This window comes from Rutidosis leptorrhynchoides, chromosome 10 (genome assembly GCF_046630445.1).
Source record: "Rutidosis leptorrhynchoides isolate AG116_Rl617_1_P2 chromosome 10, CSIRO_AGI_Rlap_v1, whole genome shotgun sequence".
Lineage (NCBI taxonomy): Eukaryota > Viridiplantae > Streptophyta > Magnoliopsida > Asterales > Asteraceae > Rutidosis > Rutidosis leptorrhynchoides.
The window spans coordinates 52,393,491-52,420,641 of record NC_092342.1 but is presented as its reverse complement, the minus strand read 5'-3'; the positions used below and the strand labels follow the sequence as shown (position 1 = coordinate 52,420,641).

At 33.0% G+C, this 27,151-nt stretch overlaps 2 protein-coding genes and 1 non-coding gene across 3 annotated transcripts; all 3 read left to right on the top strand.

Moving 5' to 3' along the window:
* Positions 1-7,261: 7,261 nt before the first annotated feature.
* Positions 7,262-7,368, top strand: LOC139874024 (small nucleolar RNA R71). The gene has a single exon (XR_011767728.1). It is a non-coding gene; the product is annotated as a small nucleolar RNA R71 (small nucleolar RNA).
* A 4,843-nt stretch (positions 7,369-12,211) lies between these two features.
* LOC139872221 (glycosyltransferase-like At2g41451) lies at positions 12,212-18,250 on the top strand. The gene is made up of 11 exons (XM_071860063.1): positions 12,212-12,688; positions 13,586-13,735; positions 13,831-13,883; positions 14,412-14,520; positions 14,618-14,752; positions 15,085-15,129; positions 15,685-15,872; positions 16,590-16,731; positions 17,216-17,262; positions 17,605-17,692; positions 17,791-18,250. The coding sequence occupies exons 1-11, from the start codon at positions 12,350-12,352 to the stop codon at positions 18,058-18,060; spliced, it is 1,566 nt and encodes a 521-aa protein (XP_071716164.1). The 5' UTR covers positions 12,212-12,349; the 3' UTR covers positions 18,061-18,250.
* A 2,891-nt stretch (positions 18,251-21,141) lies between these two features.
* Positions 21,142-25,475, top strand: LOC139870275 (DNA-(apurinic or apyrimidinic site) endonuclease, chloroplastic-like). The gene is made up of 10 exons (XM_071858108.1): positions 21,142-21,146; positions 22,102-22,225; positions 22,419-22,519; positions 22,774-23,074; positions 24,023-24,133; positions 24,244-24,381; positions 24,480-24,527; positions 24,725-24,805; positions 24,951-25,110; positions 25,214-25,475. The coding sequence occupies exons 1-10, from the start codon at positions 21,142-21,144 to the stop codon at positions 25,333-25,335; spliced, it is 1,191 nt and encodes a 396-aa protein (XP_071714209.1). The 3' UTR covers positions 25,336-25,475.
* The last annotated feature ends 1,676 nt before the right edge of the window (positions 25,476-27,151 follow it).

Genomic DNA, 27,151 nt, shown 5'->3' with positions numbered 1-27,151 from the left:
TATAATAGCTATCAACATCCTGTTATTCCGCATTCTCAGGAGGAGCATTGCGAGCTTGGGATGAAGATTCACCCCTTTCATTCTGCAAAACACATCAAACACAATTTTTGTGCATCCAAATATGCATTAGTGTCAGCAAAATCATCAATCAAAATAATTACAATGACATGTTCAATTTATATCAAACTTAAGCTCATTTTCATATTTTTATCAAATCTACACTTTTTCAAATAAGCATATACGAAAATGTTCGCCAAGTTCATAAGCATTCAACTCAAATAACATGTCAAAATAATCATTACTAACAATTAAACAAGTTTCAAATGGCATTATCTCTTAAAAATCAAGTTCATGAATTTTAGACTTGAAAAAGTCCACTTTAATTCTCAAAATCATGTTTAGGCTCAAAGTTTGGATCATTTAACTACCTAAATATGTTACACTACTTAATTTAGCAACAATTCATGACAAAAATCGGCCATAACCTGTTTATATCAAAAAGCCCCAAATTGCTCAAGAACACAAACCCTAGATTACTCAAAATTTGAAGTTTAAGGCTTCTAATCATGTTAAATAGCATCAATCTAGGTTATACAAGCATAATACACAAGCAATTTAAGCATAATTACACTAAAAAGCATCAAAATCGAATTGGGTATAAAATTGCTCAAGAACACTAATTTTCGGATTAAATGGTGTTTAGGTGTAGAAATTTACCGTTTTTCTTGAGTAATTCCTTGATAGCATCCTTCTCAACATGATTTTAGTAAAAGATTTGATGATTTTTGGTGAAAAAATTCGATTTTTGTGTGATTTTTAGGGTGTTTTTCGCAGTTATTTGTGGGTGTGGTGTGTGCAGGCTGATCTGTTCGGCCCCTTTTATTTTTTTTTTGTATTTTACATCCTCCGCGAGTCGCGGCATTTGGCCATTGCAAACTCCGCGAGTCGCGGTGCTTTTTTTTTTAATCCTTAACTTATAATAAATATAAAATAAATTTAAAATTTTGTTTTTCTTTGTTTTAGGATGAGGTCGTTTCGGATTGATGTCCTAGTCCGTCCTTCGACAAAATTTTAAAATTTGTCTATTTAAAGCGCGGTTTTAAAAGCAAAGAATTTTTTTTGGGGTTTTTAATGTTTTTGGCATACTTTAATTCAATAAGATTAAAAATAATGATAATAAAAGTTCTCGTCCCTCCCTTGGGTAAAGCAATTTCGGTTCAAAGACCTAGTCTTCAACTTACGACGAATTTTAAAAATCATATTTTTAACTTAGCGAAATAAAGTAAATTTTTGTTTTTAAATTCACACCAAACTTAAATTTAAAATGCATAAAATTTTAAATTCACACCAAACTTAATTAAAAATTCATATTATAAATTCACACCAAACTTATATTTAATTTTGTTGTTATACATACAAACTTAAAAATATTAATTTTTTCAAATATTGACAAACTTAAATATATTGATTTTACAAAGTTCAAAATATTAATTTAATATTTATATATTAATTTTAAAAACATGGTAAAAAAATAAAATTAAAAATCTTTTTGGCTTTTATCCCACTTTAATCAATCAAATATTATTAAAAATATACACCCCTTTTTTCGGTAAAGTAATTTCGATTCCATGACCTAATTTAACTCATGACGAATTTTTGAAATATTTTGGGTTGATTGATTAAAAATATTTATACCTTAAGAATAAACGTTAAATTTCGCAGTGATGTAATAAATTTTTGTATGATATCAATAATTTCGGTCGCCAAACCTAATTTTATTGAATACCAATTTAATACTTTATAGCGAACAAATTAGCGTTTATTATCAAAAGGTTAAAAATGAAAATAAAAAATAAAATCTGTACAGACTTACCTGTGAGATAGTATTCTTAGTGATATGACCTATCCCATTCATAAGATAGTCGGTTTAATTGATTTTCCATGGCTACATAGGAGTAACCTCGAGCATTCAGTGTTTTTTCTTCTAAACATATGAACGGTCCGTCTCTGCATAAAGTAACAAATTCGGTGTTTGAATAGGTTTGATTATTTGAACATTTACTTCCATGTGACCATTTTCCGCATTTGTGACATCTTTCTAGGTGTCGTGCTCTTCTTTTCGTTGCGGATTTTGATTTTCCTTTACCAAATTGTAACTTATTATCTTCGCATCTGGATTCTTTTCTTACTCCGTCCAATCTTTCTCTGATTACTGATACTATTTCACTCGGAAGTGTGTCATTATTACGTTTAGTGATCAAAGCGTGTAGCATTAGACCATGGTTTAGTTCACAGGAAGTCTTCATTTCCTAAAAAAATAAAAATTCAGAATGGGGGGAGAAGACTAGTTCTTTAGGGTCTGCTAGGGAAAGACCATTTGAGTTCCATTTTCGAGAACTACACGAAAACAGACAATCTAACTCTAACAGAAATACATATTATCCTTTAAATACTTGATTCTCCCCACACTTAGTTAGCTGTGCTATCGAAATTGTGATTAACTTCATGGTCGATTTCCATTGGACTATCTATGTAATGTTTAACTCCGTGACCATTAACCTTAAATTCAATCCCATTTGAATTTATTAACTCTACTGTTCCATATGGGAAAACTCTTTTGACTATGAATGGTCCAGACCATCTTGATTTCAATTTTCCAGGAAATAGCTTGAATCGTGAATTGAAAAGAAGAACTCTGTCTCCTTCTTTGAATTCTTCCGAACTTCTGATTCTTTTATCATGCCATTTCTTCGTTCTTTCCTTATATATCAACGAATTTTCATATGCTTCTTGTCTTAATTCTTCTAATTCGTTTAATTGACTTAACCGTAGACGTCCAGCTTCATGTAAATCAAGATTACATGTCTTCAAAGCCCAAAATGCTTTGTGTTCAATTTCTACTGGAAGATGACATGCTTTTCTATAAACAAGTCTAAAAGGTGTAGTTCCAATTGGAGTTTTGTAGGCTGTTCTAAAAGTCCAGAGTGCATCCTCCAATTTAATGGACCATTCCTTCGGATTTGATCCTACGGTTTTTTCTAGAATACGTTTTAAAGCTCGGTTGGTATTTTCAACTTGTCCACTTGTTTGTGGATGATAAGCAGTGGAGATTTTATGAGTTACTCCATATCTTTTAAGAACTTTCTCAAGTTGATTATTACAGAAATGAGTTCCCCGATCACTTATTAAAGCTTTCGGTGTTCCAAACCTTGCAAAAAGACGTTTTAAAAAGTTGACTACAACTCGTGCATCGTTAGTTGGGAGAGCTTGTGCTTCCGCCCATTTAGATACATAATCAATGGCTACGAGAATATAGAGATTATTATGAGATTTTGGAAATTGACCCATAAAGTCAATACCCCAAATGTCAAATACTTCACATACTTGAATGACATTTTGTGGCATTTCATCATGTTGACTTATTTTTCCGGCCCTTTGACAAGCATAACAGGATTTGCAAAGAAGGTGTGCGTCTTTGTAAATTGTAGGCCAATAGAATCCAGCATCATAAACTTTTCTTGCTGTTAGTTGAGGCCCATAGTGCCCTCCTGTTGGTCCTGTGTGACAATAGTTTAAGATTTTACTAGCTTCATCTCCGAATACACATCGGCGTATTATTTCATCTGGACAACTTTTAAACAAATGTGGATCTTCCCAGAAATAGTGTTTTATATCACTGAAGAATTTCTTTCGTTTTTGGTACGATAATCCTTTTTCAAGGAATCCACATACTAAGTAGTTTGCATAGTCTGCAAACCATGGAATTTCATTATAATCTATCTTCAATAGATATTCATCAGGAAAGTTGTCTTGTATAGCCGATTCATTTAGAACTTCTAATTCGGGATTTTCAAGACGAGAAAGATGATCAGCGGCGAGATTTTCTGCTCCTCTTTTATCTCGGATTTCAATATCGAACTCTTGTAAGAGTAAGATCCAACGGATTAATCTTGGTTTAGCATCTTGTTTCGAAAATAGGTATCTAAGAGCAGAATGGCCAGTATAGACCACCGTTTTTGCTAGAACGAGATATGAACGAAATTTTTCAAAAGCAAAGACAATAGCAAGGAGTTCTTTTTCAGTAGTTGTGTAATTCGTTTGTGCTCCTTGTAACTTCTTACTAGCATAATATATAGGTTGAAATCGTTTTTCAATCCTTTGTCCTAAAACGGCTCCCATTGCAAAATCACTTGCATCGCACATTAGTTCAAACGGTAGATTCCAATTTGGTGTTATCATGATCGGCGCATTAGTGAGTTTCTCTTTAAGAATATTAAAAGATTTGATGCATTCATCTGAAAAGATGAATGGAGCATCTTTTTCTAGGAGTTTATTCATAGGAGTGGCAATTTTAGAAAAATCTTTTATGAAACGTCGGTAAAAACCGGCATGCCCTAGAAAACTCCTAACTCCTCTAACATTGGTGGGATGTGAAAGTTTAGCAATTACATCTACTTTAGCTATATCCACTTCAATTCCTTCTTTTGAAATTTTATGTCCAAGAACGATGCCTTCTTTAACCATGAAATGACATTTCTCCCAATTAAGAACTAGATTTGATTGTTCGCATCTAATAAGCATTCGTTCAAGATTAGCTAGACATGATTCAAAAGTATCACCGAAGACTGAAAAGTCATCCATGAAAACTTCCATGCATTCTTCTATCATGTCGTGAAAAATCGCCATCATGCACCTTTGAAAGATTGCAGGGGCGTTGCAAAGTCCAAATGACATGTGTTTGTAAGCAAAAGTACCATAAGGGCACGTGAACGTGGTTTTCTCTTGATCTTCGGGTGCTATTGGAATTTGAAAATATCCGGAAAATCCATCAAGAAAATAATAGTAACTGTTTCCGACTAGCCTTTCCAACATTTGATCAATGAAAGGTAAGGAAAAGTGATCTTTTCTGGTGGCGTCATTTAATTTTCTATAATCAATACATACACGCCATCCTGTTACAGTCCTAGTAGGAATAAGCTCATTTTTCTCATTTGTAATGATAGTCATGCCACCCTTCTTAGGCACGCATTGAACTAGGCTTACCCATGGACTATCAGAAATTGGATAAATTAAACCTGCATCTAGCAGTTTAATAATTTATTTTTTAACAACAACTTGCATATTCGGATTTAGTCTTCGTTGGCGTTGCACATACATTTTATGACCTTCTTCCATAAGGATTTTATGTGTGCAATACGAAGGACTTATTCCTTTAATATCATGAATCTTCCATGCAATGGCTGGTTTATGAGCTTTCAACACAGAAATGAGTTGTGATTTCTCATTTTCAGTAAGAGAAGACGATATTATTACAGGTAATTCAGATTCACCATGTAAATAAGCGTATTCCAAATGGTTTGGAAGTGGCTTTAACTCTAATGTCGGAGGTTCTTCTATCGATGATTTATATTGATATCTGTCTTCTTCTTTTAGCATTTGAATTTCTTCTGTTGTTGATTCATATCCATTAGCTATTAGTGTAGCTAACATTTCAGCTTCATCAATTGGTTCAGTTCCTTCTCCTAAAGAACATTCTCCTGTTCCTTGTAATTCTGGAAATTCTTCTAACAATTCTGCATGTGAATCTATGGTTTGAATATAATAGCATGTATCATCTGCAGATTGTGGTTGTTGCATTACTCTATCAACTAAAAAGGTAACACTCTCGTCCTCTATACTTAGGGTCAATTTTTTACCAAACACGTCTATCATTGCTTTAGCCGTGTTTAAGAATGGTCTTCCTAATATGAGAGGAACTTGAGAATCTTCTTCCATGTCCAGAACAACAAAATCTACTGGAAATACTAAAGTACCAACTTTAACTAGCATGTTCTCCATTATCCCTCTAGGATATTTTATTGATCGATCGGCTAGTTGTATGCTTATTCTTGTTGATTTTAATTCTCCAAGGTCTAGTTTAGCGTAAAGTGAATACGTCATTAAATTTATACTAGCACCTAAGTCTGCCAATGCTTCTATTGAACTAAGACTACCCAGAAAACATGGAATTGTGAAACTTCCTAGATCAGATAGTTTTTCTGGTATCTTATTCAACAGCACTGCTGAACAATTAGCATTCATAGTAACAGCCGAGAGTTCTTCCATTTTCTTTCTATTCGAGATTAGATCTTTCAGAAATTTAGCATATCTAGGCATTACTGAAATCACATCAATGAAAGGAAGATTTACATTTATTTGTTTAAACATATCCAAGAATTTGGATTGCTCGGCTTCAAGTTTCTCTTTTTTCATTTTACTCGGGTAAGGAAGTGGTGGTTGGTATGGTTTAACATAAGGTTTATCCTTAACTGTGTTATCTTCATTAACCTTTTCAACTACCGGTTTTTTTTCCTTATCTTGTTCAGGTTGTGGTTCTTGTGGAGTAGGAATAGCTTCATCAGAATTTTCAGGTATTTCAGGTGGTTTAAGTGTTGTACCACTTCTTGTGGTAATGGCTTTAGCTGTTTCATTCCGGGGGTTAGCATTTGTATCACTAGGTAAACTTCCCGGTTTTCTTTCACCTATTAACCTTGCTAGGTTACTTACTTCTTGTTCCAAGTTTTGAATAGAAGCTTGTTGATTTCTAAATGCTTGAGCATTTTGTTCATTAGTTTGTTTTTGAGATGTGAAAAACTGCGTTTGAGTTTCAACTAGCTTCGTCATCATATCTTCTAAATTCGGCTTTTTATCATCGGTTTGTGGTGGTTTATTTTGAAAATTAGGTCTTTGCTTGTTGTAAGTATTATTGGATACTTGTTGATTGCTAGGACCTTGTTGGTTGTTGTATGGAATATTTCGGTTATAATTCTGATTTTGATTGTAAATCGGTCTTGGCTGTTGATAATTATTCTGATAATTATTTCCAGGCCTTTGGTTTAGATATGAAACATTCTCTCTTTGTTCCATTGTTAGTTCAATACTGAGACAATCTTTTGTCAAATGTGGTCCTCCACACTGCTCACAACTAATTCATATTGAGTGGATATCTTTAGTCATCTTTTCCATTCGTCTCTCGACAGCATCTATCTTTGCGGAAATGGAATCTAAGTCATGGCTAGAATCGGCTCTAGCTGCTTTAGATGATCTAACGATATCTTTTTCTTGGTGCCACTCATGTGAGTGGGAAGCAGTGTTATCAATAATTTTATAAGCATCAGTTTCATTTTTCTTCATAATAGAACCACCAGCTGTTATATCGATGTCTTTCCTTGTAGTGATGTCGCATCCTTGGTAGAATATTTGTACTATTTGACAGGTGTCTAAACCATGTTGCGGACATCCTCTTAATAATTTTCCAAATCTTGTCCATGCCTCATATAGAGTTTCATTTGGTTTCTGTGTAAACGTAACAATTTCTCCTTGAAGTCTTACTGCTTTAGATGCCGGAAAGAATTGTTTAAGAAATTTTTCAACTAATACGTCCCATGTATCAATCGCCCCTTCAGGTAACGATTCCAACCAATCTTTGGCTTCTTCCTTTAAAGTCCAGGGAAATAACATGAGATATATCTGTTCATCCTCAACTTCTCTTATTTTAAATAGTGTGCAGATCCTATTAAAGGTACGAAGATGTTCATTTGGATCTTCCTTCGGCGCACCACTAAATTGGCATTGATTAGTCACCATGTGTAGAATTTGTCCTTTGATTTCATTATCTGGCGCATTAATGTCTGGATGAGTAATTGCGTGACCTTGGCCAGTGCGTTTAGCTCTCATTCGGTCTTCCATACTTAAAGGTTCCATTACTTCCATAATTGAATTTGTTGAATCGGAATCATTAGAGGATTCTGATTTAATGGTTCATTCCTCAACAATCTCTGTTTGAATGATTGGTGGTTCCGGAGGAAAATTTAATGGTTCAGGATCTATGAATTGTCCCTGAATATTCTCCGGATTCTCAATTGTGAGGTCGGGTTCAAAAAATGGATTATCGGAAATTTGAATTGGAGTACTTGGTCGACTGGATGACGATTCTAAAGAAAAATCAACGGCGGTAATATTTGCTAAATGTCTTGATCTAGTTACAGGCGGTGAACGTACAAAAGGTGGTGAACGTCTTGCTCGGTGCATTCACTGAATATCCTATTAGTTTTTAAAAGGAAAGAAAAATTATATAAGTTATCCAATTAATAGACTTTTCTGATTTTGCCCACGTTTCGAATAGCCAAAAGATGCAGCAGAGGGGCAGGATTCGTTTGGTCTCAATATAATTGAGGACTGTTTGGCTCCAATAACTCGGTCCACGTACAAATCCAACTATTACTACGAACCAGAAAATTTTGATGTCTATCAATTTAACCACTTAAAATAAATTTTCGCAATTTTAAGAAATTTAGATAAGAAGTAGAATAAAAATCTATGTCCTAAAAACTAGAATAGCGAGAAATAAGAAAGAAAAAGAGCGCGTCGAAAAAGGTCGAAAAAGAAAATTTTTTTGAAAAAGGCGTCGAAAAATGAAAAAGAAAAAGAGTGAATTATAAAACTTAAAAACACTCGACTAACCCAACCTTATTACTATCACTAACTTAAAATTATAATCGCAAATTGAGATTACTAATTGGAATGATAATTGATACATAGGTAAAAGGCGTCTAAAAATATTAAAGCTTACAAGTAAAACTATATCCCAAATGGAAATAACTTAAAAAGAAACTAAAACTTAAAAAGGCGTCGCAAAATTCTAAAGCACTTAAATCTTAGTCTAAAGAAAAAGCACTTAAGGGATTTTACGGCAAAGCCTAAAAATCTAGAAGTAAAAATACTATGGCAAAAACTTATGTTTAAAACTAAATATGAGCGAAAAATACAAATATTACGCTAAAACAATTAAAAAGGGACAAAATATAAAAATACACTAAAAGTTGTAAAAAGTACAATTTTTATAAAAATATTATTTTTATATTATTTATTTATTAAAACTATTAATTTTACAATTTAATTAAACTAAATAAACTAAATATACAAATTAAATAAATAAACTAAACTTAATAATAAATTAACAAAACTAATTAGGGTTTAATTAAAAATTAATAATAATAATTACTCCGTAATAAATGCTGATTAGGGTTCTGTCAGGCGCGTCAGGGAGAACTCCGCGAGTTGCGGCTCCACCTGGCAACCAAATCCGCGAGTCGTGGAGATCGAAATTTCAGATGACAGGCTGTTTCGTTTCAGTTTTCGACGTAATTTTTTTTTTCTGTTTTTAATTTAATTAATATATTTATATAATTTAAATAAAACTTATCTTAAAAAACTAAAATAGAAATAAAATACTTTATAATTTTATAAATAAAAATCTTAAAACTAGATTTATATATATATATATTTTTTTCGGTTTTTTTATGTTTTAATAAAAACAAAATATTTAAATAAAACTTATATTTTTTTATAAAATAAAAATAAAGAAACTTTATAAAACTTAAATATTTAACAAACTCTTAAAAATATTTATATTTTTGTTTTCTTTTTATGTTTTCGAATATTTAAAACGTATTTTTACAAAAGCAAACTAAAAATAAAAATCTTTTTTTTCTTCTTCTTTATATTAGCGTTGCGCTTCCGGCTTTTAAGCTAGAAATTGAGTTCCCCGGCAGCGGCGCCAAAAATACTTGATGTTAAAGCTAAGAGGTATAAAATACTATTAAATTTTACAAGGAAATACTATTAAATACGATACAATTTTACACAAGATATTTATTTATTTAGAGAATGGATATACTTAAACCTTGCTACAACACTTATAGGCAGTGTACCTAATCGTACAGTAGTGTAGTTTTTAGTAAGTCCGGTTCGTTCCACAGGGAATCTTTTAATCAAAGCTTAACGCTATATTAGTTTTATTTTATAAAAATACAAATATATATATAAGTAATATTATTATTATAAAGGGGGTTTTTACCGTTTAATGATCGGTTTGTCGATTTTAAAAACTTTAGTCGCAGTTAAAACAAAATGTAAAATATTGAATAAATAAAAGACTTAATTTAAAGAGTAAAGTAAATAATGATAATGAAATTGCGTTAAATAAAAGTGCGATAAAATAAACTTGCGATAATTAAAAAGTACGATAATTAAAAGTGCAATTAAATACAATAACAAAAAATAAAAGTGCGATAATTAGAAGTGCAATTAAATATAAAATAAAGGAAATTAAATATGAAATAAAAGAATTATGCTTATTTAAACTTCCGTAATCATGATGTTTGACGTGTTGATTTTAGTTTTATGCCCATGGGTTAATTGTCCTTTGTCCTGGATTATTTAATATGTCCGTCTGGTTTTTGTCCATAACAGTCCATCAGTCATAAATATAAAGTGCGAGTGTCCTCGTCAAATTATCCTTATACCCGAAGTTAAATATTCCAACTAATTGGGGACTTAAACTGTAACAAGATTTTAATACTTTGTTTAATAATTACACCAGGATGTCGACTGAGTGTAACCCAAGGTTTTAATACTTTGTTATCAATTATGCCAAGTGTCCTTGTACATAATTTCACCCCTGTTTTAATAATTCCAGTGACTATTAATCCATTCCCGTGTCCGGTTAAATGAACGATTATTCGTACATATAAATACCCCGTCCATCGTGTCCGATCGAGTGTATATGGTTATTCATAGGGACGTCCAATTGTAAATCTTTATATTAACATTAACAAACTATCATTTAGTTAAACAAATATAAAGCCCATTAATAGCCCATAGTCTAATTTCCACAAGTGTCGTTCTTTTGTCCAAACCCCAATTATAGTACAAAGCCCAATTACCCAATTTTAGTAATTAGCCCAACATCATGATTACTTCGTTTTAAATAAGCATAATAATAACTTAGCTACGAGACATTAATGTAAAAAGGTTGAACATAACTTACGATGATTAAAAATAGTGTAGCGTTACACGGACAGAATTTCGACTTACACCCTTACAACATTCGCTAACATACCCTTATTATTAGAAAATAAAATTAAAATTAAAATTAAAATATAAATATAAATATAAATATTACGTATACATATATAGAGAGAGATTGATTTATGATATTTTTACGATCAGAATTCGCTGGCTTTTATAGGAATTTTCGTCCAGGGGGACTCCGCGAGTCGCGTAATTTTTTGCCTTCAAACTACGCAACTTGCGGAGTTTGAAATTACAGCTCACCCAGCTTTGGCTCTTTGTTTGCCGACGATTTATAAATATATTATAATATATATATTAATTTTAAGAATTAATTATATATTATATTATATTTATATACATAGTTAACTTGTAATTTTTAGTCCGTTGCGTCGAGCGTTGAGAGTTGACTCTGGTCCCGATTCCGAATTTTCGAACGTCCTTGCGTACAATTTAATATCTTGTACTTTGCGTTTTGAATCTTGTACTCTTGTAATTTTGAGACTTTTCTTATCGATAATTGGAACCTCTTTGATTGTCTTTTGTACTTTTGAGCTTTTTGGTCGTTTGCGTCTTCAATTCGTCGAATCTGTCTTTTGTCTTCATCTTTTTATTATTTAAACGAGAATCACTTGTAAATAGGACAATTGCAACTAAAAGCTTGTCTTTCTTGAGAAATAATGCTATGAAATATATGTTCGTTTTTAGCATTATCAGTTACATATGAATATGCAACCCGAAAGGTCCCGCCGCATCGGACGGGCCGATCCGGATCTAGTTACAAACGAAAATAACTAAGATATTTCATATTCCAATAACTAAGATAACCAAGATATTTCATATTCCAATATATAAATATATAATAATTAAATAAATAAATACTACCGAGTAATACAAAATTAAGGTTTTAATTTTAAGTATTGTGTTGTAGTTCATGTGATAGTGATCTGTCTAGTGAGAGGTCAGAAGTTCGACTCCCGTGAGGTGTAACATTGCACATAAAGTTGTCCATTTACTCTTGAATTCCACTCAATGATATATTTCGCACATTGCGTTGCGGGGACAGTGGGAAGGGTTGCCCATATACTCTTGAATTCCACTCAATGATATATTTCTCATATTGCGTTACGAGGACAGTGGGAAGGTTTTTTTTTACCGCCAATGCCCCTCGGATTGAGCCGAGTTTTCACCTAGTGGGCCTGGGTAATCTGGGTATTGCTGTTTAAGAAAAGTATATTAATAAAAAAAAATTTGTAAATTGTAAATTACAAGTAATAGACGGCAACAACAAGTCACAATTCACCAACGACAAAACGGTTCTCCTTCAATCCCCTTCCCCAATTTCAGTTTCCATTTTCTTTCTTTAAATTTCACACACTCGACACACCTTCATAAACACACACAAAGCTCCCCATTTTTTCTCAAATTCTTTCATAAATTCATTCATCAATTATCAATGAATCTTCATTCGTCGCTAAAATCAGCATCATCATCATCGTCTTCATCTGCACAATCACATTTTTTCAATTCAAAAATATTACTTTTACTCACACTACTTCCGTTATCATTAGCACTCTTCGCTTTCGTACTTCAATGGCGTGGTGAAATTCAGGATCCGACAACCCGATGGACTCCGAAAGACCGACTTCAGTTCCCGGGCATGGATATAACATCGGATCACATTACCCGAACATCTAAACCCAATTGTGCGGATCTGTTGGGTCAGAGCCGCTCCGTTTCTTTTCCATATTTTAGGGATTGGAAGTTTAATTACGCATCCGATCTTAAACCTAAGGTATTATAATATTTGTTTTTCACTAATTAATTCAATATAAAAATCACTGTAAATTGTAATATTAATTAGTATCTATATCTATATCTATGTATGCTGATATTGATGAATTACTTTTAGAATTGATGGTTAGGGTTTTGGATTGATATATTGGATAGTGGTTTGATATTATAAGTGAGCTATTAGAATTGAAAGGTATTATATATTTAAATTGAGTGTTGAATCTAGCAGAATTGCTTTTGTTTACTCATTTGTGAACAAAATGAAGTTTATTTTCAAAGAAAATGAATACTGTTTTAATGTATGAATTAGAATTAAAAGTTTGAATTGTAAAGTTTTAATCTTGGGCTATAATGGAATATATTGCGGCTGACAGGCAGTTAATGTTATTTTATAGCAATAGTGGCTTAACCGTTGAATCATTATTTTGCTATATTTAAACCAGTTTAGTGTTAGTTACAGTGGATTCGCTTCCAATTATGAGTTTTGGGCTACATATGATGTTGCCTTCATTGTTTATCTGACATCAGAAGATGTGGATAGACATAAGGGCTTGTGAAAATGGGTCACTAGTTATATATTTTTAGAAAATGAAGTTGAAAGGAATTGAATCAAACGTTTGACAATTGCTCAAAGTGTGATAAATCTTAAAACCATATTAAAGTTAGTTTATTAACGCAATAGGTAACTATTTATACTCCATATTACTTACCATATATTGTAAAAAAAATTAACAACCAATGTGATGTGTACAACGCAACATGGTCTGACGCATCCTCAAAATTTACCCACTGTGAACCGTTGATATTTAATCTATAGGTGTAAAAATTGGTTTGGCCAGTACACTATGTTCTTTTTTAGAATCTTTGAGCCTAATGCTTTGTGCAATTTTCGTTGCAGATATGCATTACTACAAGCACATCTGCTGGCTTAGAGCAAATATTACCATGGCTCTTTTATCATAAAGTTATTGGTGTTTCAACCTTTTTCCTGTTTGTAGAAGGAAAAGCAGCATCTCCTAGTGTATCTCGAATCTTGGAATCTATTCCTGTGAGTTCACGGCTCTGTTTATGTGCTTCTAGTAAGTTGAATTCTAATAGTGTACGTGTTTTGTAGCAAGCAATGTGACACTAATTTATTTGCAGGAGGTAAAGGTGATATATAGGACAAGAGAACTTGAAGAACAACAAGCCAAGAGGTAAGCTTTGCTTTCGTATGTGATGATATTCTAATAAAAGAAATGTATTAAAGTTTTCACGATCGATGGGTCAGGTGGGATGGGTAATGGGTCAAATGGATAGTTCTAACTTCTAAGTGCTAGTGGGAATGGGTTAGTTGACTGTTAACATTTTAGGCTTTTTACCCAAAGGCAGAACTTCTTCATAATAAGCGTCACATTAAAAATTAGCACTGTATTATCACAATACAGAGATTTAGGATATTGTGTGAATAAGAAGTATACTTTTGTTCCTGTCGACAAGTTAAACCCATTCGGCATGTTTTCAGTTTTAGTTAGACGCACTTGGGCCAAAGTTGTTACCTTTAGAGTGCATGGCCCTATTCACTCTCTAATAACCTTCTTATGAGGGAGGAGGGTGAGGAAGTTATGTTATAGTATGATAGTGTTCTTGATATTGAAGATTTTCAGTTTTTACTTTGTATATGAATATATGAGACAAGTGTATATTGTTTGATGTATTTTGAGATTCCATATTTTGATCTTCAGTCGGATATGGAATGAGACATGGCTGTCAAGTTTCTTCTACAAACCGTGCAACTATGAGTTGTTTGTCAAGCAATCCCTTAATATGGAAATGGCTATTGTCATGGCAAGGGTATGTTTACTTTTCTTCAACAAAAGCTATTCATTATTTTCTTTTCTATATGCAATAACATGAAAATGAGGTTGATGATCTGGTCCATTACATTTAGGAAGCTAACATGGACTGGATTCTTCATTTAGACACCGATGAGTTGATACATCCAGCTGGCACCCGTGAATATTCTCTTAGAAAGCTTCTGTCGGATGTCCCAGATAATGTTGATATGGTTGTGTTTCCAAATTATGTAAGTTTTGCATAAAGTGACTTATGTTTGAATGGATGGTTCTCCCTTTCCAGCTTTTCTTTTTTGGTCCGTACTGGACGTCTTAAAATTCAGAAAATATAAATTTATTGATATAAAAACATTTTATATCTTTACTATAATGGAAGTATATGGATGGATGGATTAAAATCACGCTTGGCTGATTTCCAGTTTCTTTGAGATTAAACATATCTGTAATCGCCCCATCCATAGTAACTGGGTTAAAATTGCCACACATCTGTTACTTTTGTTAATTTATTGCATGATAAAATCTTGGCTAAGGATTATAATTCCTATTCTTCTCACATTTTCAGGAAAGCAGTGTAGAACGAGATGATATAAAGGACCCTTTCAGTGAGGTTAGAGTTCTTGTACTGCTATCTTACACATTTCCTATTCTCATGAAGTCTTGTTAATAAGTAATTGTACTCACAAAGTTATAATTGAATTCGGTAATTTTAATGTAATGAAGAAAATGTTACTTACGATATACCTGAAAGAAATTTTCTGCTTTAGAAAAACAAAACGATGAATATAAAAAGACATTAATTAGAAGGCTTGAACCACAGGTGAGTTATAGATGACTGAATTATATCCGAAATGTAATCGACGTGTTATAAACTAATGATGATACAACATAATATAGAATTAAATCTCCGTGAGATGAGAAAGGTTAAACTATTTGTCAGGAATGAACTAATTTCAAAAGATAATGCATGAATTTTTATTTGTACTCGTAGTATACTCTATGCATTTTAAGTAGAATTAATAAAGATTTTGCTATGATAAAGTCAGAGATTGTTAATTGCTCTTATCAATCATGCTATATTAAGATTAGATAAGTAATTGTAGGAAGGTTTATTCGTAATTTAAATAAAATAATAGCTAGTTGAGCTTCTTCACTGTTTTTGTAGGTTTCAATGTTCAAAAAGAACTATGACCATCTTCCAAAGGACACATATTTTGGCAATTACAAAGAATCAACACGTGGGAACCCTAATTACTTTTTGACATACGGAAACGGGAAGTCGGCTGCTCGTGTCCAACATCATTTGCGTCCTAATGGTGCACACAGATGGCATAACTATATGAAAACCCCAAAGTAAGACTTTTTTCTTGATCAAACCAATTATTACTTTTTATTTTTTTTCCAACCTTCCTTGAAAAAGTATATCCAAGTTAGAGGCGTTGTTGTAAAAGTCGCCCGACGCATTGGTTCGAGGACTAACACGTCCTGTTTCGCCCAAAAATGCCTAAATAGTCTACCAACGGTAAGAAATCGGGTCAAAGTCGGGCTGAGTCGGGTCAAAAGTGGGTCAAAATTTCAAAATTATTAAAAATTAGATTTTGCGCCCTATATATCTATATTTGAAATATTATGTTTTATGTTTGATACTATATTTATGTGTAATATATATGTTTAGTTATTTATTAATAAAAGTCAATATTGGTCAATGCCTGAATCGTCCCCGTCTCATCCCGACTTGTCCCCGACTGACGACTTTCACAACCTTGGTTAGATTTGGCAACATAAATAAATTTATATATGAAAGTGAGTCAGTTCAGGCCTTAATTTTTTCATACGAGTCAAATAGATAAAACAAAAATATAGCTATGAAGGAAACATGTTGAGTGGGTCAAACACGTATATAAAAATTATGTACAAGCCTCACTCACTTAAAATGATCCGGCCCATTTAACCCATCAGAGGTTTTTTTGAGTGTTGAGCTAAATAAGTTATCTACTGGGGAGCATATTCTACTACTTTGAGTGCTAAATTTAGCAGTGTATCTTATATGTACTTGTATGTGCTTTTTAGTGAGATCAAGTTGGACGAAGCTGCTGTTCTGCATTACACGTACACCAAATTTTCAGATTTGACATCAAGGCGTGACCGTTGTGGATGTAAGCCTACAAAAGAAGATGTTAAAAGATGCTTCATGTTAGAATTTGACAGATCTGTGAGTATATAAACTAGATCCTTATCCTTATATTTTTGAATTTATGTACTAGAAATATGTGGTCACTATCTATATGATACTTTCTGTTTTTAAATAGGACTGTATGCAAAACAAATGCATAATCCTTCAATTGACTAGATATAGATATCTTGTCTTCATGAAACAATCAACCAATTTATGTCTATTGATAATTAAATTAATTTAAATATTAAATATACAATTAAAAAAGGAAACTTGTAAGGGTGCTTTAATTTTTCATCGTTTAAAGAATATGATTGCATAATTTATTTTTTGCTATACCTTTTGTCTATTAAAAATATTGTATATTAATAAATTTCCACTTAGCTTGGTCAGCACACACATTTGGGCTACTCTCTATGTTTTTTCTTGCAATGTAAATTTCTTTTCATAAAATTCATAAATATGATGAAATGAAATCCTATATTATATTTATACCATTAATGATATACACACTATACTGCAGGCTTTCATAATTGCATCAACCGCAACGGAAGACGAGATGCTAAGCTGGTAAGAATGCTTGTCCTTCCTCATATTTGTTTTTTTTTAAAGGCAAAAACCTCTCATAATTGTTGCATCGTATATTAAATATTATTACTGCATTCAAAATGATTCCGATGAGGTCTGTTAAAGGTAAAACTATTGGAGTTTATGTACTTTGTTAGAATAGTATTATAGTATAGTACGATTATAATAATACCACAACGAATATAGCCCCCCATAGTAACTTCTTTCAAAAACTGTTTTTGGGTGGGTCCCATTTGTGCCCCTTCTTTGCATTGCATTATCACTTATAGACAACCAGTAGTTGGTTTATTTTTTTTGAATCTTGACACACTTGCGGTTCTACAGGTATCGCGAACATGTCGTGTGGACTGATAACGCTCTAAATATGAAATTGATGAGGAAAGGAATATTGACTCGCATTTATGCTCCTATGGTACGTACTTATTTATCCTTTCCTATAATGAATTTTTCTTTTGTTTTATAAACCCCTTTTCCTATTTATTATGTTCTTTATATCATCTACTTTAATAGGTGATCATGCAAGGATTAAAAGAATCTGGCACATACAGTTCTTTAATTTTGTCTGCGCAAAGTTCACCAGGGACCGAGCTTTTATCATCTGTTAAGAATGATAATACTATCTCCAACTCTAATGAAGGGTTGGATTTGGATAAGAATGACAAAACAAAAGATTCTGAATTGAGTGGTAGGAAGGTTCTGGAAGCGTCTGAATTAGTTTTATCGGCGGTTCCACCACGCCCTCCTCCAACCATTGATGATGATGATGGTGATGATATATGAGTGAGTGATTGTTGGGTGTTTTGTTTCGTGTGAATGTTCCCGATCTTTGACCAAGCGTGATGTATAGTTTAGGCGTAGATTACTTGGATTAGTTTTACTGAGGATGTGCAGGAGTTGTTTACGGCTGTGATGCTTTGCATTTATGATGTATACAAATTCAGATCTTATTATCATGACAAATTTTGATTCATGATCGAATTATGTTATCCTTTTTGATGAGTACATGCACATTCATATGAGTTTTTTTTTTTTTTTTTTTAATCTTAACTTCTTTGGAAATGCCAATTAAGTACTTGCTGCATAGAATATACTTGAGGAAGTTCTTAAAGACCATTGTCAACTTAATATACCACTACTTTTTTAAACAGGGTGATGTTTTAAATACCATATTACCGTTACCTTTTAGTTATATATCACTGAATATGTTTTAAAACATTGTACTATACAACATTTTAAATCATCCTATCTTGAGTAGGAAAGTGTTCATTAGAAAAAGACTTGGAAGAAATGAGATTCGAACCCATGTATTTAATGGAGTATAACTAAAAAAAGTGGTTTTTGGATCACCATACCACTACTTTTTTTTTTTTTTTTTTATTGCTAAAAAACGATAACATTAAAACTAAGTCTTTTCATCAATAGATGAAAAGACGAATAGTATACAAAAGAACCAAAAACACTGCAAGACTCAGAAGCACTAAATGAACTCTAACACTAAACAAGAATCAAAAGCTAACTAAAACTGAGCCTTGAGCATCCGGATCACAAAACGAGCCCTGAACACAAACAAATACAAGTCCCAATTAACCCTATATAACCGAATAAGGACAAAAAAACAACTCTAAAAATAACCATCTCAACAACAAATGAGTCAATTCTACTCGACAATCGCTTTACTTTTTCGCGTCTTTGTGATCGGCTTAACAATCACTCCGTCAACCTTCAATCGAACAAGTTTCTTCTTCGACCGATTTTCAATCGCATAAGACGAAACCTTTGTCGAAGCGCTACCAATCCTAATACCCTGCACGGAAGGGGGTGTTAAACATTGTAAACCCGTTAATATTATTGATTATTGATGCAGTATTTATAGCGATACAAGTTAACCCTAATCATCTAACTCTAATGGACCCAAGCCCACATATTGGACTTGGGCCTAATCTAATATCTCTAACACTCCCCGCAGGCCGAGCGGCGAAATCGCTAAAGCTCGGACTGAAAGGTAACGCCAAGTACAAAATAAATAAATAAAAATAACTCTTTTTTTTTTTCTCTTGTTTGATGCACTGAATAGACATATATTCGCGGATGTGGTTTTATATTGCTTGACTGCCTATTCCTTTTCCGTAGCGTTTGTTTTTTCTTTTACGCCGCGGCTTGCTTTGCCTAAGGATTGAGCAGGACTTGGGCATAGAATTTTTGTCGACGATAACAGTCATCTTCAACGCTGCAAAAGAGATTTTTTTTTCTATTCCTCTTTTTTTCTGGGGTTTGGAACCTAGTCAAGATAGGCGGCTCATCCCCACGCCGATCTTATTAAAATAATAAAAGAGGTAACAAACATTTATGATGCATACGAATATAAAAGAAAAGGAGATTTGACAATATGTTACGTAGATCTAATAGAAAAGAAAATAACAGAAGAAAAACAAAAATAAAAGCTTGAAGTACGTGCACATAGATGATTTTCATTTGATCATACCACGTGTTTTGCTTGCAGAGATGAGAGGCTAATTGATAGTAGGTGTAGAAAGGAAAAAAATAGGAGATGATAAATCCAACATCAATAATACTTTTTCCACCATAATTTCAAGCCTTTTTCCCAAATTATCCTTTAATATAATAGAACAAAATGTTTTAAAAAAATTTATGTAAGCTTTCATTAAGGGTCTTATAGGAATTTTAAGTGGAACAAGTAATTTCCATGTTAAAAATATCAATTCCCAAAAAAATAGAAGTAACATGAAGGAAAAAAAAAAAATACTCCGTAAATAAATATTATCAGATAAGAGAAAATAAATATTATCAGATAAGAGAAAGTAAATAAAAATACTCCGTAAATAAATATTATCAGATAAGAGAAAATAAATGGCGGCCGATTGTTTGCAATAGCGGGCCGTCGGTTGTTGAGGAATTGTTAAAAGAAAACGTGATAGAAGATTAATTGAAAACGCCGGTGGTGAGATATATTATTTCATTTATCGACGGCAGCTTTCGGTAGATTTTTTTTTTTTTTTTTTTTTTTTTAGGGTTTGTGAACTGATAGAATGAATAACTAGAGAAAAGATGATAGAGAGAAAGATTTGACGGGTGGTCTACAGAGAGTTTCAGGATCAAACCCAATCTGATACCATGTTAAACATTGTAAACCCGTTAATATTATTGATTATTGATGCAGTATTTATAGCGATACAAGGTAACCCTAATCATCTAACCCTAATAGACCCAAGCTAACATATTAGACTTGTGCCTAATCTAATATCTCTAATAATATTGTCACTCATTCCTACAAATGAATCACACGAATGACTCTGTAACTTTATGATAAAGTTTTATACGCTTATACTTTTTATATTTGGATGACCTACGATTATATAAACATTCAATATACATATACATAAACCATTCAAATACAATGTAACAAATATAACAAAACGTCCAATGTCCAATTTACAACGATATTCAAACACAAACACTAAATTAAACGTTACAAACTCGATATAAACTAGAGACTTGCAATATGCACCAATATGTGGCCCTAGCTTTTGAACTATTGCTAACATCTTGCATCGTTCGTTCTAGAAGATCTTTAGGCATAACACCACGTTTAAATGTTGTTTCAAGTACATCATAGAGGTAATTTCCTATCTTAGTTTCTCTTTAATGAACTTCTCCTTTCCTCAACAGTAACACATCAACATCAAATCCTTTAACGTTTCTTTCACTAAACCCTCCTTATCTTTCACTAAATATTACCCACAATTATATCCCGAAAAAATATGTACTATTTATTAAACACGAAGTACAACCACAAACCATTTGATCTCACAATCTGAACGTCAAGCTCCCCCACACCTATAGATGGCGTTTGTTTGACGTAGGCACTACCTATCTTAGTGAAAAGTTAGCGTGACTTAACGTTCACTTTTCACGATAGATAGGGAAGTGCCTAACCAACTTATTCTTCAATTTTTATATTTTATTTTAATACGGAGTACTATATATATTATCTGCTTTTTAAAATGGGAGTGATATGTATACAATCACTTTTTACACATAAACAACCAAACATGCTTTACAGTGTTGTACAGTACAATACTGTAAAGCATGTTTGATTGTGTACGTGTAAAAAATGGTTGTGACTTAGTGGCGGATTCAGAAAAATTTTTCACCGGGGGCGAATTTTTTTTTTAAAACGCAGGAATTTATTTTGGCAAAATATAGAGGTTTTGGGGCAAAATATAAAGTTTTTTGAGCAAAATTTGGAGGTTTTTTGGCAAAATACGAAGGTTTTGGGGCAAAATATGAAGTGTTTGGGGCAAAAAAATATTCCCACCGGGGGCAAAATCGAACAACTGAAAAAAAAAATTGCACTAAAATTTCGAAATCCACCAGGACGCCCGCCCCCTCCTCTACACTTTGGATCCGCCGGTGGTTGTGTAATTATTATCGCCCTTTTAAAATACATATAAATATAAATAATCAAATAATCAATATAAATATGATTACCCTAAGTACGTTCGTAGCTTAAACCCAATAAGTACGTTCGTAGCTTAAACCCAACTTCATCTTACGGCTTAATGCAGTAGTCATCATCTTTCACACCCGCACTTGTATTCAATTTCATGAATCGTACCTTCAATTTAGGGTTTCAACATATCTTTAATCCCAAAAGGTTAGTATTATTCACCTAAACAACAATGAATTCACACACACGCTCGCACTTTTTTTCCACAATTTTATTATGCTTACATATCTAACACTTAATTTATTTATTTTCACAGTAATCGATTTTTTAACATTTAGGTTTTTGTTTTATAGGTTTGCAGTAATTTATAACAATTTGAGATTAGGAGCTTTGATTAGTGTGAACAATCACATGGGACGTCAAAGGCCATCATCTTTCAATTCAAAGTTGAACATGTCTTCAAGCATTCAGCCACAGGTTATTTATTCATCTTATTTACACTACAAAGTAATTTTTAGCTATATAAATAGCATTATAAAGAGCAATTGTTTCTCTATAGTATTACTTTTTTATTATTTAGGTTACTCAGTGATTAAAGTAGGTTACTTTTAATGACTTTTACCGTATATTAGTTGTTATTACCGTTGTTTATAAGTTGGTGTATTTGCAGGAAACAACAAAGAAATATAGCATTGATGAACAAGTAATTAGTAAAAACAATCCAAGTACTTTTGACAAAACGACAGTTCAACCGCTCGAAACGAGATTGAGGTTAACTATCTTTATGTTTTGTAAAGTTGTATATTTATCAAACAACATTCCTGGTTTTCATTGCTAAAGGAACGAGATCAAGCTATACGTCTGATTTAGGTCGTCTTATCCTAAATGGGTTGAACGAAATATTTTGATAAAAGGGGCACAGGTCAATTGGGTTGAAAGTCGTGCGCGTAAAGTCTAAGTTTTAATGCTTTGGATTGAAATTGTTATAATGCTGTTTTTGTGATCATAAGGTTTTTGAACTGTAGGAGCTCGGGGGCCTCAACCGAAGGTGAAGATATTAAAAGTTGTACTAAGGTGGATATTTCTGAAAATCAAGTTGAGCCATGGACTGTTCTTGTTCACAAAAACCCACAAAAAGATTGGATTGCATACAATCCTAAAACTATGAGGCCACCTCCGCTTGCTGGTGACGTTAAACATATGAAGATAATGTCTTGGAACGTTAACGGTTTGAAATCCTTACTAAATTTAGAAAGCTTTTCTGCGTTAGAACTTGCACAAAGAGAAGATTTTGATGTGCTTTGCTTACAAGAAACTAAATTGCAGGCAAGTTTCTTTGTTTTATATCCATTATCCATTACTTTATTATAAAATATGGATGGGGCGTTGCTGCGTTGTAGATTAGATCCTTAGAAGTGACAATGGATCATTTTACTTATTAACGAGGTCAATTTGGGCTGCCTTTTCACCAATTGAACACCAATAATGGTGGTATATATTGACCCTATAGGGAGGTTTTACCGGATTCGTTCACGGACCTCTACCCGGACCACTGCCCGAATGGATGTGTTCCCCGGGTACCGTCAATCGGGTTCGGGTTTCCGCCCGAACGTGTGTGTTACGTGCAAATGATGAGGGTCGTTGAAATAAATGATCTACTGATGCCAAAAAAATCGCCGTTAAAAAAAAAAAAATTGGGCTGCCTTTTATGTAGATGAGTTTTTTTAAATCCGTACAACATTCTTAAGTTGTTTCAAACAACAATTTACAATGTTATTCTAATGATGATGTTTACAAAAACAACAACAACAACAATACCCAATCCATGCTATTCTTAGATGAGTTATTTTAAATCCATACAACATAATGATGCTGTTTCTGTAATCATAATAAATGCGTTAATTTTTAATTGTTTATGTGAAATAAAAAGCAAATCTGGACATAAAGTATTGCGGGTCAACCCAGCCCTACTTGGTCTGTTTGATCAGTACTAAACTGACCTGTCTTAATTGGACCTTTTTATGCTATTGCAAACCCACCCAACCTTCCCATCTTGCCACATCTAATATGTATATATAATGCTAAAAAATAATCCCAGTGTTCAAGCATATATGTTTAGACTGTTATATCTGTGCATGTGCTTATCTGTTTTGAAGTCCAGGGGCACAAAGAATGACGCTTTTTCGGTGTACTATAGGCTAATTTAGATTCTTAGTCTAAATCTCTCGTTTAATTTCTGAACTTTTATTTGTCTATTTATATTTATGGTAGCAGGAAAAAGATGTAGAGGCAATTAAACAACGTCTTCTAGAAGGATACGACAATAGCTTCTGGACATGTAGCGTCTCTAAACTTGGTTACTCTGGTACTGCAGTCATCTCTAGGGTATGCTTTAACATTATAATTTTACATCAGAATATTATCATCTGAAAACAACTATTTCATGCATATTAGTATTTGACAATAATCATATATACATTTTGTTGTTCTGACAGATACCACCGATTTCTGTCAGATATGGACTTGGCATATCAGATCATGATAGTGAAGGAAGGCTTGTGACAACTGAATTTGATTCCTTTTATCTTATAAATAGTTATGTTCCTAATTCTGGTAATGCTTTGAAAAGGCTGGTAAGTATTCGAACGTCCACAAAAACGAAATATTTTTTAATTCAAAGTAATGATGTTTATGTTTTTTTTTTTTTTTTTTTTTTTTTTTTTTTATCTAGTCATACAGGACAACAGAGTGGGATCCTAGTCTTAGCAATTATGTGAAGGTAATCCTTTCACAATACTTTCTTATTTCTCTTAAAGTTGTTTAGATCACCTGTTAAGATAACAGACTGGGATCCGACCCGACCCGTTTGACCCAAACCCAACCCTACCCGATTGCCAGGTGTATTTATGTATGATCTTCTACACGGTGATGGAAGATAGCGAGTAATGAATTTATTATTATTTTTTTTTTTTACAGGAGCTGGAAAAGTCAAAACCTGTTATCTTAACAGGTGATCTAAATTGTGCTCATCAAAAAATCGACATCCACAATCCTGCTGTAAGTATTTAACAAAATAACAATTAACTTTTTCAACATTACTAAGACAACATTGCAGGTTTAAAATTGATAAAAAAAACATTATAAACTCGTTGATATTATAATTTTGGTCAAGACTCTTGATATTGTTTAATACTCTCTATAGCGAAACAAGCGAAGTGCTGGTTTTACAATTGAAGAAAGGTGGTCATTCGAGGATAATTTTCTAAAAAAGGGTTTTGTTGATACGTTTCGTAAACGTCACCCCAATGTTGTTGGCTATACTTTCTGGGGTTCTGGACACGGTGGTGTAAAAACTAATAAAGGTACTAACTTTATAATTATTAATATTCATATACGAATAATCAGAAATATTCATGTACTATGTTTCATGTTATAATTTCTATTTTATGGTCAAATCTTAAACAGGATGGAGATTGGACTACTTTCTTGTATCAGAATCGATTGTGGATAATGTTCACGACTCGTATATTCTACCAGATGTTGCTGGCAGCGATCACTGTCCTATCGGCCTTGTTCTTAAGCTGTGATCTTGAGGATCCAAGTTTATAAAATAGCAGTTTTGGTGATATTTTATGTGCATTTTGCCTTTGCACTTGATGTTATATTAAACTTAGCGAGTTAGTCTCATTATTACGATTGTGATCACTTTCGAATGATTTTGTTATCTTCTTCCCGTTAGTAAAGTTATGGAATCAATGAAATTAACATATCTTTTCGTATCAAAGTATAAGAGCAAACCAACTAATTCCGTTGATAACGTCTGGTGATACAAAATTTTCTAATCGGTGACTAATTACATATCTTTTAACCTATTACGAGATTATAATTGTGGTTATTCACATGAAAATTATGCCAATGAATAATCTATTCAACAGTGGCGGAACTTGAACCCGTATATAGATGGGGCGAGGGTAAAAACTGTTGGTGATTTTAGCATGATCCAACATTCATTTTAGGGATTGGATTACTATTTTGAAAGTGTTTTCGAACCATTGATACGTTACACGAATTCGGAGAGTGTGTAGTACACATTCGTAAAACGTGAGGTGGTTTGAGGTTTCTTTTGGACTTGGAAATAATATTTGGAACTTAAGGAATGCGAAACGCTACTTGAAAAGGCCATACGCACGAAAAATCATAGCACAAAATTGAGCCGCTGGACATAGGGTTAAGCCGAGGCGCGGCTAGGAAGCCCGCGGCGCGGCTCAAAGAGTGTTTTGGGGGTCGAGAGTTTGTTAAAGACAAAAATGCCGGTGGCTTTATTAGGCCGCGGCGCGGCTTAAGGCATAAATTCCAGGTCGAGGCTTTTGGCTAACTTTCAAGTGTGGTTCTTTGTTAGCCCGCGGCGCGGCTCTCAGGCCCGCGGCGTGGCTTAACACTGGGCTCGCTGAAAATGTGCATTTTCAACCCAAAAGACACATTTGAACCCAAACGTGTTGGGGTTGTTCCAGGGCATTTAAACTGCGTTTTACATGTTTTTAGACCATTTTAAGTCAAAATACATGAATGTAAACTTCCAAGTCACTAATGGGTATGGATCAAAGGTTGTGACTTTTCAAGAAACCTTTTGACCCATTATAAATACACTCTTTGTGTATTTGAAAAAGGTTCCAGTTTTTAGGTTTTTACACACACTTTCAACTTAAACAATTAGAAGATAAATCTCTGCAATTGTTTTGATTGTTTTCTTTTAGCCAAGACAACAATCTAGTCTTTGTCTTATCCCAATCGAAACTTCGTGTAACCCGTGGCTAATTGTGTAACATCCCGCCTTTTTCCATTTACTTTTCCGTTATACTAATTTAAACTCCGTTATATGTTTATAACATCTCCCGTTAATACGCGTTTTAAATTATCTCGTTTAGGTAATTCACGCACCCGAACGAAAGTTGAGGGACTAAACTTGACAAGGGATCAAACCCTTGACTAGGTCAAAGGGTCAAACCCCTTTCATCCATTCATTTTCATCCTCATCTTTTACTACTTCCAAATCCTCTCAACATTCAATCCTTAATTCATCATCTAAATCCGATTTTGGAGGCTAACATCAAAACAAATTACATATTTGGAATCCTCTCTTCATTCTCTACGTTTTGATACTAATTTCATCTCGATTGGGTAACTTTCTAAAAACTCTAAATTTCATAATCTTAGTGTTCTTGACTTAAAAGTGTGTTAATTAGTGTCTATGGCTCATTGTGATGTCGTATATGTAATTTGTATGCTCGATCTTGTGATTTGACATAACTAGCATGAACTTGAAAAAAGTGTTTGTTAAATCTTTGATTTTGAATGATGAAATGTGTTTAGATGTTAATGGTTGTGTGTTCAAAGTGTTAGTTA